The following is a 20,942-nucleotide window of genomic DNA, read 5'->3' on the forward strand; positions in this document are numbered from 1 at the left end:
CTCGATGTTAGATTAACTTATTTGAAATCTATTTAATGTAATATCAAGAGTGTAAGCGATACTTAAAGATACTAAAAAAGTATGTTTTTACATAATCCTCCCCTTTTTGCGGAAAGGGGGTGCATTTTTGGCCAGAACCGGTCAAAACATAAAAATCTTGCTTCAGCTATGAGACAGAATCATCGCGTCTTCGATAGAGTTAATTCCCTACAAAAAGGAGAGGACCATGTGAAGACAAATTTGTTATTATATCTTTGAGTATCGCTTATACTCTTGATATTACATTAAACAGTTTTTAAATAAGTTAATTTAACGTCGAGATAAACCTATTTTAGTATTGCAGGGTAGTTGGGGCAAAATCGACATGTTGCTGAGATTTTACGTAGATCCGACAGCAACCAATCAAGTTCTGAGACTTTTTCACTCAATATAAGGCATAATTTGACTACCGCTTTTAGATAGCAAAGGCCATCCACATACCACGTGGACAGCTTGGAAGGGGGGGGGGGTGTATGTGTAATGTCCACGATCCATACAAAATTTTTAGAATTTATATGAGCAGTTGTCCACAGGGGGGGGGGGGGTAGGCTCAAAATCGTTTAAAATCTGTCCACGTGGTATGTGGATGGCCCCTTAGCGCATTACCATTAATGCTCAGACATACTCGATAGTATTTTGCTTTGTGAAATTTACTTAAACCATGCCATGCGTATAAAAAACCGCCTAAAAACCTGATAATAATAGTATAATAGCCTACTTTATACCTACTAGAAAAAGAATTTTCCTCTAAAAGAAAAAGAATCCGTTTGGCGGCTCCTTTACTGTTTGATTTTTGTTTTCCCTTTACCAAAGGAACGGTGAAAAACATTTAATCTGTTTTTCAGCAAAATTTATTGCGTAACCGTGGACGACGCGCGTGAGATATTTCATCAGAGTATAACAGCTCGTTACAAGGATTAAAACCTAGTGTATTTCAAAAGGTGCTGCGTTCATTGAAAGTGTAAATTCGAAAAGATTGATTGTAATTTTCGAAGAATTTTACTAAGAAAAATGATTTTTATCAGCACTGCTTTTCAGTCAAAGGGGTAGAAGAAACTAGTAAACTGTAAAAATAAATGCATAGAGTGAGATGAATACAACTCGCTTTGCTTGGGTTTGAATTTACTAGAACCGCAGTTGATCATCCTCATTAGGGCGCCAATAACGTGTATGAAAAAATTGTCCTCCGAATATCGTTTAGCGTTAGGGGTCAACAGTTTCGTCTTCTCGAAAAAAGTCCACATGCAAAATTCCAGCTAAATCGAACTTTGGGAACACATGCTTCAAAGCAGCGACACTCTCAGCTGGAAAATTTTCTAAGTCTCAGAAAGCTGATCTTGTTGTTTTCGAGAAGTCGAAACTTTTGAGCCCTACCGCTAAACGATATTCGAAAAATCGATTTTCATTGTCACCCTAATCCTCATACTAAAACTAAGAATTTTCATATTTTGCCTGTGTGAGCATTTTTCGCCATTTCCAGCAGGTGCAGAAAAATGTATGTCACCCCTGAAGCTGACGAAAACAGTGCCTTACATGTGATAAAGAGTATTTAAGCTTATTTTCGTATCTAAATTTTAACTAAAACGAACGTTACTAAAGCTTTAATAAAATTTGCTTCTTCTGCAACAATCATTTTCAAACATTCGTGGCCACGCAATTTGAACTTGTAAGACATCCGACGAATTATTCAGTTCTCAGAAAAAAATCAAGATGCCACATTTCCACCGGGGTTATGCCTATGTGGCTTTGAATTAGTGAAGCAACAGGCACCGGAAATCATGGTTTCGTTTTGACTTATATTGAGGATGCTGCGGAAACGTACGCCTGTGTATTTTCTCTTCATCCAATGTGCCATCTAATGACGCCTGTGTATGTCTAAAACAATTTTCTAAAGGAAGTAAGAATCGATCTGATGTTTTTTTTCTTCTCGATTTTTGAGAATGTTCTATGTAGCTTAAATTTATTAGAATATATGAAAGTTATACGCATCCTGTTTGTTATGTTTTGTATCTTCCGGACAAGAAGACAAATGCAACAGAAAATTTGTTTATGTCAACAGGCTAAATTTAGCCAATCCGTATATGTTCTACCTACCTGGGTGTGACAGATGCCTTGAAGAAAAGCTGCAGGAAGAGTTGCTTCATGGCCAGCAGCCAGGCGGCATGAGGCGCTACCTCCCACAGCAAACCTCGAAAGCGTCCCTTACCGCAGAAGCGCAAAATCACCGCCAGAAGGATGTTTAACACCAAACAGGAGCTTGCCACCGCTGTAAATTGAGAAAAATGTTATCTTCTGCCGCTGCAGACTCCTGTACAGAGTCTAGAAATAAAAATGGCTAACCGAGTTATTTTTAATATGACTTATGACGGGAACAGAGGAATATAAACCTGCCGTGGTGTGCATTCGTGATAAAATGATAAAGTATCCCCCAGCGTTTCACCCATGTGTGAATTCGAATTTAACACATCACATTTCCAAAATTAAAAACCTTTTCTGAATAACGCACGTACCTAACCCTCCGTCTGGCACATGTTCGGTTAGACACATTCGTAGCACATGGGTCTAACCAAACCGAGATACATGTTTATATACATTTATTCGTTTTGCTCCCTGAAAGCCAGAGTAATCACTATTAAATTTCTCTGCGCGACCCAATACATCGAGTGTGTATGAAACATCCAGCTAGGTTCGTCCATCCTCTTATTTGTTGTATGTGCTCATGTACGTACCTTTCTTACTTTCTTTGAAAGATGCCTAACCCGATTTTTACGATCCTAATATCAAACCAAAGGTATTGATGCCCTTAATGTCAATATCCACCAACATAGTGAGTGATTTGAAGGAATTAGTTGCGAATGAGAAATATTTTCTTACATCTTAATCATTGCAGGTTATGTTAAAAAAATGTGATGTAAATATTAGCCTGTATATAGAATTCGTGTCCTGTTTTTTATAGATTGAAAGTAAATTGAACTTTGGGAAGCTACGAAATAATTCAAATGGTTTGGGTAATATTTAATATATTCAAATTGAATTCAAAATCAAAAGGGGACTCATGTGCCTAAGGGTTACTATTTGTTGCCCACTCAGTGGTCAAAAAGAATGAAAAACGTATTTTCAACATTAGTTGCGGAAGCAGAACCGACGTTGTTTGCTACGCTCACTCTATTTATCTAAAAAGTTAAATTTAATCAAACTTTGAAAGCGTTCTCCAACTCCAAAACAAATTTATAATAATTGATGCTCAACTCGAACGCCTGGATCAAAACTACTAACAAGTGGACCTTCATCGATAACTTAAAAATATTTACTTAAGAACTTATTTCGAGCCGTCATTGCCTCTTCAGACTGCATATACGAACACCCCAATAATCCACCCATTACTCACCTATATTCTCCCAGCCTTGACCCTGCGGAACCAGGATAGCCCATATATCAAACAGTATCGAGGCGGCCAGATAGCACCCGAACGCGACGCGTTTCTGCTTGAGCGCGTAGCTCTGGTACAGCTTCTCGAGTACATCGTCCGGCAGCAGTACGGTTGAGGTCGGCAGATTGGTGCCACCAGCCGGGTTGCTTTCCACCGTTGTCGAGGTGGTTCCATCCATGTTGGTTGACTCCGGCAGGAGGATGCTGCTGTTTTACTTGCGTCTCCCGTTTCCTGCACGTGCTACTATCACAGCAGAAAGTTGTTTTTGCTGAATAGACTTCCTATGCCCTGTGGCTTAATGATGAAGTAAACTTTCAACGCGAAACAACACATCCATACTCTTCCCGATATGATTCTTGATTCTACAGTGTGTTTGTTTTTCTTCCGTTTTGTGTACTGCACGGATTCACTATTCCCACGTGGGAAACATTTATGAGCATTACATGGGAACTGAAATAAAAGTTGGAAAGCCGCAGTTTTGACAAAATCTTTGATTGTTTTAGGGATTAAAATCTAAAATATTTACTTTAGAAAGAATTTGAAAAAGGTTTCCCAGCTCTTCCCCAATTCAAATACATAGTCGAGATGGAGCTGTGTGTGAATATGAAACGATTGATGAATTCCTAATTCCTATCCCTAAACATAAAACACTCCCTCCAATGCTTCACTCCGGTCACGAATATTGCACACGAAAACGATAACTGCTACACACTCAGAGTCTCGTGTATCACTGTGACAGTCAATTTCATTCCTGGTCTCGCTCGCTGTTTCGCTCACGCTTCTCGTCAATCACCCTCGCGACGGCGTCGTTGTCAGGTTTCATTTCACATTTTGCTAATTTGCTGTTGCTTTGGGCCTGATTTAAGTATGGAAGTAACAAGTCAAGATGAACGATGTGATTACATCGAAAATGATTGCAGCATGAGATACACAACACAATCACTGTTGATGGTAATTAGATGCGGGATAGCCAATCTGAAAAACAAAGAAAATGAAGACCAATTAACGAAGTAAATGCTTATAATGGTTGAAAATTTACATAAAAAATGTCTGATGTCGTTTATCACATCGCCTTCATATTTCATTATACGAGAAATCATCTATTGCAAACTCTGTACTGTAGTTCCTCGCTTTTCTTTGGTGTGCGTGTAGGACGCTATATTTCTACACATTTTCATAGGCAGTAGGAAATGCCTACAGATCGAGGGATTATATTTTCAAGAAGATTGACTTATATTTCATTGTGCATGCTTGTTTTATTCAGGTACAGTGAACGTCAGCTCAATCCAGCAGCTATCTAAATCATAGACAGTAACAAATTATTTTTCTTCTTAAACTTGTAAACTTGTAATGAGTTTTATTGATAATTTATATTTTTTAATGTTTTTCAAAATCTACTGATGTTGAACAATCGCGGACAAACATACGGAATATAATCGAAATTAATTTCCTCGGTTCTGTTTTGAGTAAAGTCTATCTCAGGCTCTACTGTTGTAAAATTGTAACGGTGAAGCTTTATCACCTGTCTGCCCTTGCAATCTAGATACATTTTCTGCCGAGGCCCAAAACACACCGTGAGTCGCTCTGATTTAAACGATGTGGGTCAAATGTCACAGATTTATGCTAGACATGCCATCACCATTTGACTTCTAATTAAATTACGGCTGCCTGCCGTGCGGTTTAAAACGTCCCGATGGGAAAACATTACGCGCTAACAGTGGAACTGCGAAGCTCGACTACTACTGGAAGCAGTCCTCGTTAGCGGTTAGCGGCGGGAATATCGTTTAACTTTGCTATTTATATACTGATGATTGACTGCAGCGGTAATTTATGGAACGTTATACTATCATCGTGCCCATCTTTGCAACAAGGACATGCATAAACTGCTGACCGGTGAATGTTTCAGGGTTAGGATGCAGCGAAGATACTAGATTATAACATCAATCTGTTCTGTAAATACGCACCGCTTAAAAATATGCATAAAAAATTGCTTAAACTCCCAAAACACGCATGCAATCGCTTGGAAATGGGTTGATGACGGTAGGAAAACATTGATATTAGATCAATTTATGTAAATAATGACTCATTTCTGTTGACCGTGTATTTGGTTACGTTTACTTTCAAGTGCTGCATCAGAACATCCACATTATTCTATTGCAAATTTGTAAACCCCAAGAAAGGTGTTACGAGTTTCCTGCTCGCCAAGAAGACACCGGAATAGGTTTCCAGGGTGGCAGGGTGACAATGAATTATATAGTTTATTGTATCGAAAGGTGTCTACAAGAGCAGGGACACCTGCTCTATCAGGAAATATGCCAATGAAGCCAACATATCTGAGGAATCCATGCGAAAGATCATCATTGAGGACATTCACAAATCTCATAGAGCTAGAGTGACTCGCGGGATCATTACGGAGCGGGTAAAGGTGCTTCTACAGACTCGTTCAAAGAGTTTTCTGTTCTCCAACGAATAGCTGTTCAGCATCGATGCCGTATCCTCCAGTCGCACAGACCGGGTCATTTCATTGAAGATGTTTGCGGATGTTTCGGGGAAAATAACATTTTAGCTCCAGAAAAATACCGCCTTTTTTTGAATTGAATCTTGTGTAATATTAAAACCGAAGCGTATAGAAGTCTATCATAACGCGTAGCGGTTGTCGATACTGGAGGACTATTTTCGAAAGGCATGCTCTGCTTCCGGCCGTTGTCACGAGGATGTCATTTTCAAAAATGGAATGAAGATCGAGTAAATTTATTTAAAAGATCCTAATATAGATAACTGAACTCAAAAATGTTGATATTATTGTCTAAAATAGTTGACATTGGATTTGAAGACTCTGTAAAATCAAACAGCGAAACAATTAGTGAATACATAAAAATCAAAATAATCAAATCAAAATCAAATGACATAACATTTGTTAATTTCAAGATATACGATCGAAATAAAAAAAATGAAATCAAAATACGTACAAAAACACGTAGAGAAGCAGTGCTGTAAGAGCAAAACAAAGGCAGTAAATATAAATAAAATATAAATGAACAGGAAATATGAATAAATGATTATAATGGTTTGAATCTCAAAAAAAACTATAGAAAAGTAAGCAGTAAACTCATGAAAAAAAAAACAAAAAATAGATAAATTGAAAAAAATATCACCAAAACAGAAGTAAACAATATTTCTGAAAAGTAAAGCAAAGCAAAGCCTTGGTGCTATATTCCGTATCGGAACTCGACCTTCTGTTTATTATACACAGACTTCGCAGCCAACTGTTAAGTGTACAGGACAATTGCGGGGCTAGCGCTACGACCCCACTGACACCAACAGTCTCTCCCGAGCCGAGACTCGAACCTACGACGACTGGTTTGTTAGGCCAGCATCGTACCTCGAGACCAGCTGTGAGATATTTATGAAAAGTACATAACATAAAAAATCACATAACACGTGAAATTATAGTAAAAAAATAAAACGACAAGAAACATAAAAAACACAATGAGCATGAGCATGAGCATGAGCATGATTGACCGCCCGCGGTTGCTACTCCGTTATTGCCAGATCAGCTGTAATTACACAGAGAACCAACAGAGGATGCTCGGGACCAACATGCATCCTCAATGTGTAAAAACCTGAATTAATCCACCTAGCAGTGCAGAAACCTTTGTTATACTAACTAACACTACATAGAAACTTATTATGCCAGTAAACCATAAATCGTTCAAAATTAAATTTTAAAGATAGTTTTACAGTGGATGAAACAAATACAATCATTGAATCAAACTTCAACGTGGTTTTCACAAATATTGTGAATGTGAAGTCTGGGTTATATTTTCTCGACCCCAAACCATTTTTTAAGCTGTCTAGGATAGAAAAATGAATTTTTGACATAATCGAACGTGCAGAAACAATAAAGACAACAATGATGCAAATTTCATTCTAGAACCGCATATATGTTTGTCAGCTCATTGCAACGCTATTGATATAATTTCCCATAATCCAAGCTTGAATACCACAATAGCTTCGTTTTCGAAAATCGCAAAATCTAGAAAAGAACATAATGATTGTAGATTATAAATTAACATCGAAGTTCTACAAACTTGCTCTCAAAAAATTATAGTTCAGAATTATACAGGAACGCGTCAAATGCTTTGTTACCATATAAAAGTTACTTGAATCATACGTGTGATTATTTCAAGAAATCAACAAAAATCCTGATAAAATATGTGAGGATCAAATGCTAAAAGATTTCATTGAAATTCATATAACTGCTGTTGAAAGTTGTCAGTTCAATTCTGTTTCAAATGCATTATTTGAAAATGAAGGTTTTTCGCGAGGATGAAGGATTTTAACTTCTCAAAGTGTATTCGAGAACGTTACTCTTTTTTAAGGCCTAGACTGTATGGTAAAATTCAAAACAATTTCAGAACTTTATAAAACTTGCTGCGACAACGAGAAGTGGGATATCATGGATACTCTGTTTGCACTGACTTTTAAATTAGAAAGCAATATTTATAATACACAAAAGCGTAGTGTATCAGGTTAGTGAGAAGCGGATTTAACTAAGCATTCCGGTTCCCTCTGAAATATATTGGAAGCTGTTAGTAAAGCGTTATTAAAAATTGAAAATTGAATTGCTATTGAAAAAAGAAAGAGTGAGAGAAAATGAGAGAAAGGGAGATAGAAAGAAAAAATGATGATGAGACAGAAATGATCCAAAATGAAAAATATCTCATGTTCAAACATTTTGTTTACATATTCTAACATTCAAGCAACTAATAAAAACTCGCTCAGTATGATTTTTGAAAAGCTTTGGAGCTTCCATTTGCACTTGTATACACCAAAATCGGATAATGCGTTCTGTAAGAAAGGTGGGATTTTTTCTTGGTTTTCTTTGTTCGATTTTGATATACCACACAGATAAACAACATATTTACACCTACACACGTACAGACACACATACACATATATACATGCAATGCTCATTTAGCTGAACTGAGTTGATTGGTATACAACACTTGGCCCTCAACAGATTCATTTTGTGTTAAAAGTTAAATATCTTATGTAAAAAAATACTCTTTGATCAATATCTCGAAATCTAAGCCGTTAATTAAAAATCCACTCGGTAGCATTCTTAAGGGGCACAGTAGCTTTCATTTGCATATAAGATCATCAAAATCGGATTTTGCGTCCTATAAGAAAGGTGCGTTAGTATTTTGCGGCACATACATACAATCAACACACATACACACACACACACATACACACACACGTACACACGAACAGACATTGCTCAGTTCGTCGAGCTGAGTCGAATGGTCTATACGGTTCGGTCCTCCGGATCTTGGATCTTTTTTTGCGTTTTTCGACCGATTTTATAACCTTTGTTTAGTATAACAAAGGTAGAAACCTGTCTATGATTCTTATTTTGTTAGAGCAAGAAAGAGAGAGAGAGATAGAGAAATAGAAATAGAGAGAGAGATAGAGAGAGAGAGAGAGATAGCGAGAGAGAGAGAGAGAAAGAGAGAATAAGAGAGAAAGAGAGAGAAATTTCTTTCTGACTTAAAGTCTTCGAAAATATTTAAACAGTTCAATGTCAAAAATTTCTTTTGTCCATTATCTTGAATCTTCAGTAACCAATAGAAAATCAAGCCAGTAGGATACTAGGGGAGCTAAGAAGCTTTCATTTGCGCCTCAGAACATCAAAATCGGATAACGCGTTTTGTAAATAATGTGTGTCATGATGTATAATTACATACATGCACACAAAATACATACACACATACCGGCACACATACACACGCATACAGGCATTGCTCAACTCACCGAGCTGAGTCGATTGGCATTTCAAACTTAGTCCTCCACAGATCGATTTTGCGTGTAGAGTTAAACACCCCATGTAAGAAAATACTCTTCAATCAATATCTTAAAATCTAAGCCATTAATCAAAAATCCACTCGGTAGCATTCTGGGGGACCATAGTAGCTTTCGTTTGCGTATAAGATCATCAAAATCGGATATTGCGTTCTATAAGAAAGGTGCGTTAGTATTTTGCGGCACATATATACAGACAACATACATACACACACACATACACACACACACATACACACACACGTACACACGAACAGACATTGCTCAGTTCGTCGAGCTGAGTCGAATGGTATATACGGTTCGGTCCTCCGGATCTTGGATCTTTTTTTGCGTTTTTCGACCGATTTTATAACCTTTGTTTAGTATAACGAAGGTAAAACTGGAGATCTTAATCTTTATGTAAGGCAATACCAGCGCCGGCCGCATCCGAATGCAGGTCAAAGAAGGTGTTTGTATGGGAATATGTTGACGTGATACTCGCTTTATTGGAAACCGAGAACACCTCTGCACTTCCACGAGAAATCACTGGGATGTTGGAGAAAGGGCAGGGTATACATCAGGGTGCGTTTTGGTAAACGATTCACTAATTTCGAGTGTCGGGTTCTTTAGATCAAATGTCGCGCCTAAAAGTTCATTACATCCGCCACGAAATTCATAATGTGTTCCGAACTTTTTCAGTTTGATGAAGTAACACCGCAATAATAAGCATACGCAAGATACTGGACTTAATCGGACATCTCCTCGTAAGGTGATCCTCTTTATACCGAAAACTATTACGCGTTGTTGATTTATCTGTAGATAAAACGACCTCATGGAATGTATCGACGCGGAGTCTTTGGGGGTTTGGTCAACCGGACATTTAGTTTTCCACCTTACAGATCGAGTTGCGACGTCTCTCGTATAGACTTCGTCTGTCTTAAAAGAAAAAACGCTACGATACCGCGAAAAACACACCTGAAGTCACGAATATTCGGTGTAAAAAACAAGTGAAACTGTCGTTAATGGCCAGAATTAAGATGAAGAAAGTATGAATTAGCGGGACAAACTTTGGCGGATAGCTAGCCTTTAGCAAGTTATATACGATTTCAACACGACGTACCGATATGGAAGCTATCAACCGCGTAAATACTATGCGCGCCGTACACACGGGTAACAACGAAACGTTATTTTCACGTAGATTGATGGATGGAAAATCCGACAGTTTTTCGTATCGGCAATAGGTTAGTCTGCCAATAGTCTGTTTCACCGTTAATCACAATAAATATTATCATTCACACTACGGCAACCGGCGTAAGGACAAATAAGTAGTAACAACGCGATTATCGTTATCGTAGACGCACGACAGAATATTCCTATTAAATTTTAAATTTGGTAACACTCATGCATCCAAAGCTCGAAAAATATAAAAAAAAGTAGGAGGGTGGTATTCAAGACACGACCGCATGACGTTGGACTACGGTATTCTTATATTCCATTAAAACAAATAATAGAGAGAATTGCAACTCTAGTATTTGCTGCAATTTTATCTAACAGTGCATTTCTGAATGCTGAGACGTTGAAACGTTATAAATAATAATATATACTAAAAGAATGGATATCTTTTATTTAATCGCTGTCATTTCATACATATTCGAATCAACCCTTTGTTTGCTGCACTACCAAGACAATCATTTAATTGAGCGAATTGGTAAAATTTTCCTATCTAAGCAAAAAGCAAACTTTACGAAACTATCTGAAATTGGAGCCCAGGACGATTCAAACGAAAATTTTAAATTTGAAAATTGTTTGACATTTAATCGATAAAACTCATGCTAGGCTAGTTCCAGCCCAGCATATAACTTCATGTATTTGAAAAACAAAAACGTTTGGTTCAATAACTCAATATAGCAAGAGCTCAATCACACGTTTTTCGGTAGTTGTTATCAAGGTTTGGGCGAGTGACAGGATAATATCTTAACTTCTTCAGTTGTGATTTAGAGCATTTCTAATTGTTTTGTTATTTTTCACGATAGCGACAAGTTTGTTTCTTTCTCTGTGTGCGAGAAACAAAATCAAAACCGCGCACCGAGAAACAAAAACGAAAATTTAATGAATGCTCATTGAGAAAACTTGCAACTCTTTTTACCAATAATTTATGATACTCAAAAGAACCCGTTTTGATCTAAATCAAATTTCTAGTAAATAAGTGTTGATCATTCATAGGTAGTAATTTTTCCTCGATGAATTAAGACTGGCTGAAGAAGTTAAAACGCTGCTGTAAAATCAAATTCACAACTGTGTTCGTTAAGACATTTTAATATTTTCAATGACAATAATAATCTTCGATAAACACCCGCTATAGTTATTCACACACATGCTATAACTATCTAAACACGCGTTAAAACTATTCATACACACGCTGTAGCTATAGTTTTTTATACACACATGCCGAAGTTATCCATACACACGCTATTCCTTTCCATACATCCGATACAACTATCTATACACACGCATAAGCTATCCAACCATGTGCTATTACTATCCATACATACGCTATAACTAATCATTACACACGCAGCAGCTATCCACACACAAGCTATAACTATCCGTACACACGCTGAAGATATACACGCAATAGCCATAATATGCTACACATGCTAAAGTCTTACACACGCTATAGCTAGCCATACACACGCAACAGCGCCATCCCTATCATCGCAAATGTCATAGCAATACAGATGCACATACGCTAAATGTGCACACTGCACACACACTAAATGGCGGTAGCTTTTCTAGTGGCGGTGCTGGCTCGTGCAGTTTCTGGCAGTTTCGTGCAGTTTTCACCCAACGATATCTGAATTGGATTACCGCTGGTGGGGTCCAACTCAGATCGAAGGAGAACCGAACTGAATGAAGAAATGCATCTGCCCACTACCTCCGCCGCTGCTGCCTGATACCACCGCTCTGGTTCTGCTGCAGCTCAGTTTGGCCGCTGGAATCAGCCACCGCTGCTGATTATACAAGACCGGCCTGGTGACCTTCCACTTGTTAACTGATGAGGCCTTCCACTTGCTATGAGACGACACAGGCTATTATATAGCCCAAAGCAAAAATCCATCCGCGAGCAAACAAGAAGCGAGCTTGTGATTGGTTGAATGTGCACGACTTTTAACACAACTTTTAACTAGTTTAGTATCGAAAACATATTTAAATTAGTATATGACAATCTTGCGCAATATTTCCCCTATCAATCAAGCCATTGGTGTTTAGAATCTGTTCAGTGGTAATGATAAAAGAAGCATTTTAAAATGGTGTTGAAACACCTGTTGCCGCTACCGAAAGCGAGCTCGTTATTGGTTGAAAGCTGCGAGACTGTTTACAAAGTCAGATCGGTTGTATCCGTTAGTGTCGACTGTGCTTGTGAAGAGAGGTGGTGATTGGTTGCTCGGTATGATTTAGACAATCGATGTGATTTATCAATTTTTCAATAGTGTATCTCGAACAATAGGTTATTTTTGTTACATAAATTCAACCGTAAAAGAATTTCTGATCGGTTGATGCCAAAACCTCGAAATTCTGAAAAGAAATGACTGATATATAAGCGCTCAAAACCTGACCACTTTTCCCTGGTTTTCCCCGGTTGAATTACTAGATTTTCAAATTCAGGTGCCTAACTTCGATATAGACGTTAGTCCAACGTCAAAAGCATGTAAGCATAAGTAACAATACTACATTCCTAATAAATCTGCAAAATGCCAATGTTGTCATTATTGGTTTTATGGTTTCGAACCCGTGTCATCTTTAAAAAACTTTACCTTAATTTGCGTGGAAGCTAGAAAAAAATATTCAAAAGCTAAAGAAATCCAAAATAGAAGTAAGAGAACATATCTAACAAAATAAAACCATCGCATTGTTTCAGTTGGAATTTTTAAGTATTCCAAAATCCAAATACACTTTCTTAGGCGGTGCAAGTAAAATTCAGACGCAGCCCGCAACCAGAAACGAACAACTCTAGTGGAAAAGTGCTTCACCGAATTCTACATTAAATGGCCATAGGAATCGTGACCGGTATTACACCTAAAACGATAAATCTGTGCGCGTAAAAAGTCGAATCATGCGAACGGCAAAAAGAAAACAGTATCACATTCTAACGAAAACGGATACAATCAAATTGCCTGTCATCTTTTTTATACAATAGCAGTTCACATAATCTGCTCAAAAACACCTGTACTAAATTCTGAAGACAAAATATGAAAATTGTTCACCATTGCAGACAGCAACCGTTGCGACATCAGTATCACGAACATTTCTTCGGTTCCGATAGCGAACCTATACATTAGAGAAATGACAATCTCTTCTTTATACCAGTATTTTTTGTTTTGTTTATGCATGCTAAGGTGTGATAAAACAGGGGGGCAAAACAAGAATCATTGTGCAAGCGCATTCGTTATGAATTGTACAAAAATCTCGACAAAACGTTCACAGTAAATCATTTTGAAAGCGAAAATCTTCCGATTTAGACTTTCTATAATATTCTGCAAACCTCAACAATAATTCACAAGGAAGGTAGTGGAAGACCGGCCCAAAAGGATTTAGTAAAGTATGTGTTTTGGCTAGATTACGCCAAAAACACAAACGTTCCTGAACACAACCAACAAACCTGCCTCAGTGTTGTCCGATCGAAGATAGCAAACCGTTGATTAGTAGAATTTAGAAATGCGTGAACCGCATATTCTTGATTTGTGATATTTCATAAAAATCGAACATTTTGGAAGAAAGGCAAGCTGTGTAGCATTATGAAATTTTAGAAGTAAGGGTTTTACTAAAAGTTCCCTATTGTTATCTAGAGGGGAGAGAGGGTCTGAAATGTAGATTCTTAGCGTTACGTAATTTATGTACGATGCTGTGAATAATCTTCATATAAAAAAATCATTTTTTCTCTATGTAAGTACATCTACCTTTTTTCGACAATAGTAGAAAAAATCAGAATTTTTTTTTGTCAGTCGTTATTTCAGTACGGATATTGAAGTAGGCTGGTCATGCTGCAATGATGCAAACAATAGTAAGTACAATTGTTTCCGAAAATTTCTTAAACTTCACTCAAAATGTTGGAACGTGTTAAGAAAAACGTTTAATTCCATTAACGTCAGTACGAAAAGAATTTTGCTGTTTCCCAGCCGCACAGACGCTATATGCAACACGCAACAGCTCAATAAACTGGTGGGTGGCTGAGAGTGCGTCACATTATTTGCTATCTGCTTCCAAACGACGCGAGAAGAATTTGATTGTCTTTTTTCCAACACAACAAAACAAGTTATTTTGGTGCGTGACTGTGAGCTCCATCGGTCCAGTTCTAGTGTCTGCCAACACAGACTGAAATTCCTCTTTCTTACATTTGTATACCATACGAAATAAAATCCTTTTGCGTCTTGCGAACTTGGGAAAATTAAAAAAAACTTGCAAATAAGTTGGAATCTCTTTAAACATGGGTCTAAAAAAATCATCGCGGGTAGAAAGTGAGCTCGTGATTGATACCAGTACAAGATGTCCGTGTTACCAAATATCTAAACTATACCGAAAATGACATGATATTATAGCAATGTTAGTAGGTGTTGTTTACAAGAATCGAGTTATCACCAAATTTACTCAGTTTATTCCCTGCGAAATTGAATGAGATAAACATAAACACATTGCTGCTAGTTTTGACCTTCATATCAACACAATAACTTAACAATGACCTTCCATCACTAATGGATACATCACCCACGGATGGTAGTTCACCCACTGCGTTCTGATGCGAAAAACGGAAGTCGACAAGTGCGGGGTTGGATGTTTTATGTCGTGCAAAAAGCCATCAAGATGGGTTGGGAAAAATAAAACTATAAACTAACTATCCTTACCCACCTTCCAAATAACACTTCCCACAGTTTATTTTTGCGCTTCAATAATACTGTTTATTTTTGGCTCTCCGAAGCGTACATTTATGCTCTTCGTGTGCCCTTTTACCACAATTCCAGCTCAAAAATATGTTCAAAAACACCCAGCGCTCAGTGTGACTGGAAATAGAACCGAATGCATAGGGCATCGTTGCTGACAACCTTCCTCTATATTTTCACTTTCGTGTTCTTGTGATATAGGAACGTATACATCGAGCACTCGCCCTATTTGGGTCAAGAGTAAACAGGAAAGTGCGATTGGAATACCATTCTTACCTCGGAAATGCGCTTCGCGGATTTTTTATTACGATTGGTATGCTTTTGGAATGCTCCATTAAATTTTCAGTTTCTATCTATTGAATACTTTGGAAGCTTAGCACATAGAATGTGTGCTATAATTTGCTTGGAACAATGCAATTAGTTTTGCTAACAATATCAACATGGTAATTTAGCAGACGTTCAATTTTTCCATTCCACAAGACGTAGAACTGCAATCTTCATCATCACCGGCGAATAACTAGCACATATAAAGTAGTGCGGAGTTAAATTTCGCATGGGTTAAAAAAAAGTTTTCCAACATTATCTGAATTTGACACATCATAAAGTCAGCCGATCACTCATAAAACGTTTTTGCGACCAGCCAGAAAAATATGTCATGGCATAAAACGGCTACAGCATCCAATTTACGAAAAGAATTAGATGGAATATTAAAAAGAGCTTTAAAGCTAAAGATTTAATCCAAATTGGCAACTATGCAAAATAGATGTGATTACTTCAAGGGTAGTACGTTTACCTTAACTCATGGAAGTAGACATAGGGGATTGTGATTTGTGACAGTTGATGCCCAAGAGAAAGGTTTGGAAATACGTTTTTTATGTATTTACATACCTGGTAGCTAAACCGAATGAATGTTTTTTTTTTTTTCAATAGATTTGGTGCGAGCCCTTACTCTATAAATATTAAAAAAAACTTTCAGTTTATTACTTTTTAAGAACCACAAACATTTCTTCAAGAGTAATAAATAGATATTAGCAATCCAGAAAACGCGATAACACAGGTATCGCGTTTCTGGAGTTTTAATATTTATTTATTATTTCGCATAAAATTTTCGAGACAACAGGCAATAAAGATAAAACTTATCAGTTGGAGCATATCGTCATGCACATCATCAATTCGTTGTTTGAGAATGTTTAAAAATATTTCAGGAAAGTACCATGGAATTATAACCGCTCGAAGAGGTTTTTTACAGGCGTTGCAGGAAAGTTTCCGCACTGTTACCGATTCTTCAATTGTTCAGCAGCGCAGACAAGACATCTGCAAGATTTTCACGCAAAAGTTGACACCCCACGTTGAAGTGATACTGAATCATTGGAACGAATATCAATGCATGCGATATATACACCCGTATCCGGCGAGTTTTATCAACTTCACTATATATTTAAATCGATCGATTTTCGAGAGAGCGACCGAGTAGGAAACGGGGATTTGCACTGGAGCGGATGATAGAAATGAATTTATACATTCAATGGAATTCAATATAACAGAAGGACAAAAAAAGGCGTTAAATCGTTTGGAAAAAATGCCAAGCGGAAAATTGAAATATTTTCAACCATGTCCGGTCTGTTTTTGGTATTTATTTATTTCATCGCAAAATGTGAATAGACAATCATTGAGTAAATTTGACTTGAACAGAATGTCAAAATCGTTCTTTCCCCCAAATATCGATTAGACGGCTCTTAGTTATATATTATACATCTTAAGGTCGGGAACGATTACTGTACGAGACTTGATGTCTTTCCGGCAGTCAATTCTCGGATGGTATCAACCAGACCAGACGAGCGCCTATTTTTAGATTCTAATCAAACCGTCACCTAAAATATTGTCCTGTCCATTGTCCTCGCTCGGGCCCCCTATTTAGCTTAAGGCTTCACTTTTTTGTTATTCCGATAGGGAAAGCTGATCCTGTTTCAAAACACTGTTGTTAGCATCATTGTACATAGTCATCGGTAAGGGACAGGACTGTGTACACAATCGTAGACAGTGTACATAACATTTGGCACTGTTTTCCCCACAGACAGCGTTAGTATGAATCTGTAAACTTTCAAGATGTTGCTATACCTTTTTATTGAGAATAGCAAACTTTTTGCTTTTTCTGGCTTTGTTTGATTCTGCGGTTTTCTTATAAACTAGATCAGTTTTTATGCGGGAAGTACGCGCCGCGTGAAGTCCGAAGTGCGCTTTGAAAGTAAACCTCGTAAAAAAAGTTTTCTTAAAACAGTTTCCCATAAGGTATGCTAAATACTTCCTACTTATTTGCTACAGAACAAAGTTGATTACACTTGCGAACGACTTTCCTGGGAAATTTTTAAACCTACATGCATAAAACGTGTGAATTCTGATATTCGCTAGAAAAAAATTCACGTGAATAAAGACTTTGAAAACACATACAAACATTTAATATTGTTCTTTCACCCTTTGTTAAATAGTCACAATAATTCAAATGCTGTGAAGTTGATTTTTTAAATGAAATTTTCTAATGTCCCAAAAATCTTCAGTCGAATTATAAATCATAACTGTTATACTTTGCAGATAAATTAAATGTCTACAGTATCAGTTGACTTCTGGAGTGTTAATGACGGCCGGTATCCTGCGGCACTTAGATGACTAGTCAACGTTTGACGAGGGTGCAACTTTTCCAATTAAAATAGCACTCGGAATCTGTAAATGACATCCTATCTTTTCATGATTTTACCCAAGGGTCATGCTGGGAAAAGATAGATTTTTTTGGCGTGATAAAATAGATCTTGATAAAGGTTTCATATGTACTTAATGAAATATGAGTGTTGCTTCCTGCATCAAAATATAGATGCTGTTCGTCATGTCATATTACTTTTGCTGCCAGGCACTTCGCATTGAGTCGTGCGATATTCAATAGCTATTGCAAATTGGATTACCTACGCTACGATTGAATGGAAATAAAAACACACTTGCTAGGTTATGTACAACCAATTAAAGTAATTGAATCGATATTCATGAGGAGTACTACCTTCATGGATCACACGGGATATAAAATGGCCAATAATTGATCTAAGTGCTTAACGGCAATGACAGTGAATATTTATAAGCTTGATAAGCGATTTTATAGCGGCAATATAAAATATATTTTATCAAAGAAGTTCGAATCCTTTACTTCGCTGCACAATAAAAGCAAGGATTGTATAAACACAATCTACCTGAAAATAATTTAAATTGTTAAATTTGATATTTTTGATGAGTTTAATTCACTCCCATAATATTTTTCCAGATTGCGTTAGTTATACTCTTTAGAGGAAAAAATAATGACGGTAGAAAAGGACTAATCAAGCTTTGTCTGGCAACTAATTTCAGGAAGCAAGCAACTACCACGAGAATATCAGATCGAAAGCCTAACCACCCTGAACAATTCGTTTTAAACGGACAACTTTGCCCGTTACAACGAAACCTTTCTCTCTAATCACCGAGTTAATTGAATGTACAGGCCGAAGCTAAGCTCTTTACCCCGTTTGCAAGTCACTTGTTGGTTGAAAGTTCGTAACAGAAAAATGGAAACAGTGCTAGCGAAGCTGCTTAATCTCTGAGATCATCAACGAAAAAAGGCCTCGCCGCTGATTAGAAAAGTATGTTGCTTCTCGTTTTAATGTTTTAATCTTTAAAATAATTTTATTTTATTGTTATGGTACCTTTATACAAGCAAATGCCGCATAACATAATTTGTAATGTGTCGATTATAACAAGTTGAATCAGAGACCATGCTAACAGTAAGCATACGGAACATGTAGCTTTGAAGGGAATGACCTACAGCCAATCCGAGAAATGTGCAATCTATAAAAAATAGGGCAAACATTAGAATCAACAATGTTTGGTCTGGCTGAAACATTATCCAGATGTTCCTATTAGCTAAAGATGTCATTTTATGCTACTAGTGTATTTTTCATCATTTGAACTTTTGGAGAGAGCTGATTGTTTGTCTTGACGAAAAACTGTACACATTGCAGAACAAAAATTAGAAAAAAAACTAAATACCTATTGCAAAAAGCTCCTTTTAACCGTAGACCCACGTCAAAAAAATCGACGAATCTTACATTGGCGGGTCGTTTTCGACTCATGTATATTTTGTATGGTACCCTTCCTGCTGGTCTCGATGCTGGCCTGAGTAGCCAGTCGTCAAAGTCTGTGTATAATAAACAGAAGGCAGAGTTTGGAATCGGAATGCAGAACCAAGGCTTAGCTGTGCTGTGTTGTATGGTAGCCCTTGTAAAAATTGATGGAACATTGGAAACACAGATTATTTGAATCGTCTTCTTCATGAAACTTCTCAGATTCCTCATTTTCTATTGCGATTCCGGGAACATATTCGTTATTCTTTTGGTAGTAATACATTTTCATCACTCGAATATTCTGCCGAACGACTCATTTCTTTTTTTGATATTTCAACGAAATAAATTTTTTTCTTCATTCGAAATAATGTTTTAATAATAATTCTACGAGTGTAACCAACAAAATCACAATGAACTGTGGAATATCATTTTCATGGATATCGCACTTCAATATGACGTGTAGAAACGACCCATTCTAACCGAAAAGTCCCAAAATATCATTACCGTTATCTAGTGTAAAACATCTGAAGAGGGGTTTTGCGATGCCCTAATGTTCAAGCAACCAAAAAAAAAATTCTGCCAAATTCTGAAAATAATGATTTTTAAAAAAATCGGTCGAAAACGATCCCAATAGGTCTACATCTTCTTCATTTCATGAAAACTACAACAGGTTAACTAAACAACCTGGCTCTAAAAGTATTATTATTTTTATTTCTATTTTTACATAAAGCAAAGCCTTGGAGCTACATTTCGATTTGAAACCTAACCTTCTGTTTAGCAGAGCATTGCACCTTGCACTGGGGGAGAGAAGCCGGAAAAGTTTAGACAAAATTTTGAAAAAAATCACAAGGGTTGAATGCAAAGTAACGACCGCAACGTTGACGCAGAACTACATAAGGTTGTTAAAAATTTTGTGCTACATAATACCTACATAGCACATACATCACTGAACAGGAATGGAACAAACACTATACAATGTAAACAAGTTTACTTTTATTTTCGGCACAAAACGAGAGAATATTAAATCTTCAATTATTTGTTTGTTGTCCTTATAAAAACATTTGTTGTTCAGTTCCATATCAGACATAATATTGATCGCTTCTGTGTGCCACCCCGACAGAGGGGATTAAGGCATCACACAGTTAAAAGCATGACAACACAGGTAATCGACCGTTTTTACAGTGAAAATTCTACGGCCCATTAATTTTGAAAACCAGCATTCAAAAACGTTTGTGTGTTGTCAAAACACGGCAACTTTCCATTAGAGTAAGTGCTGTCTAACGTACCTACTGATGCTGCTCGCTACCGCACAAAGGCAAGTTTTACAAGAGGCGATACCTCTGCACCACCTGGTTTTGCCAATATTGCTGCTGATGCTATCCCTGCTTGCTTATTCAGGATTGACAATTGTTAAGGTTTAACTATGCGGAAACTTAATCTTGACAATTTTTGGGGTTTGATTATGCAGATAATAACAAAAGCTGTTCGGGTGTTGCATATTACTGAAGGAAAAGATAATTCAGTACGTTCTGAGGCATGGTGATAAAGCCAAATTTA

At 37.1% G+C, this 20,942-nt stretch overlaps 1 protein-coding gene across 9 annotated transcripts in view; it reads right to left on the bottom strand.

Moving 5' to 3' along the window:
• LOC129730509 (adenylate cyclase type 3) overlaps positions 1-20,942 on the bottom strand; it is a 74,191-nt gene that overhangs the window by 40,580 nt on the left and 12,669 nt on the right. For 3 of the 9 annotated variants that reach the window (XM_055689897.1, XM_055689894.1, XM_055689895.1), the window contains exons 2-3: positions 3,428-3,919; positions 2,134-2,305 (exon numbers count right to left, since the gene is read on the bottom strand). In XM_055689897.1, coding sequence (XP_055545872.1) covers positions 2,134-2,305; positions 3,428-3,647 — 392 coding nt within the window. In that variant the 5' untranslated portion in view covers positions 3,648-3,919. Of the gene's footprint in view, positions 1-2,133; positions 2,306-3,427; positions 4,445-20,942 lie in introns of all 9 variants that reach the window. The other 6 variants (XM_055689898.1, XM_055689896.1, XM_055689893.1 and 3 more) reach the window with 4 other exon arrangements.

Source organism: Wyeomyia smithii, chromosome 3, assembly GCF_029784165.1.
Source record: "Wyeomyia smithii strain HCP4-BCI-WySm-NY-G18 chromosome 3, ASM2978416v1, whole genome shotgun sequence".
Classification (NCBI taxonomy): Eukaryota; Metazoa; Arthropoda; class Insecta; order Diptera; family Culicidae; genus Wyeomyia; species Wyeomyia smithii.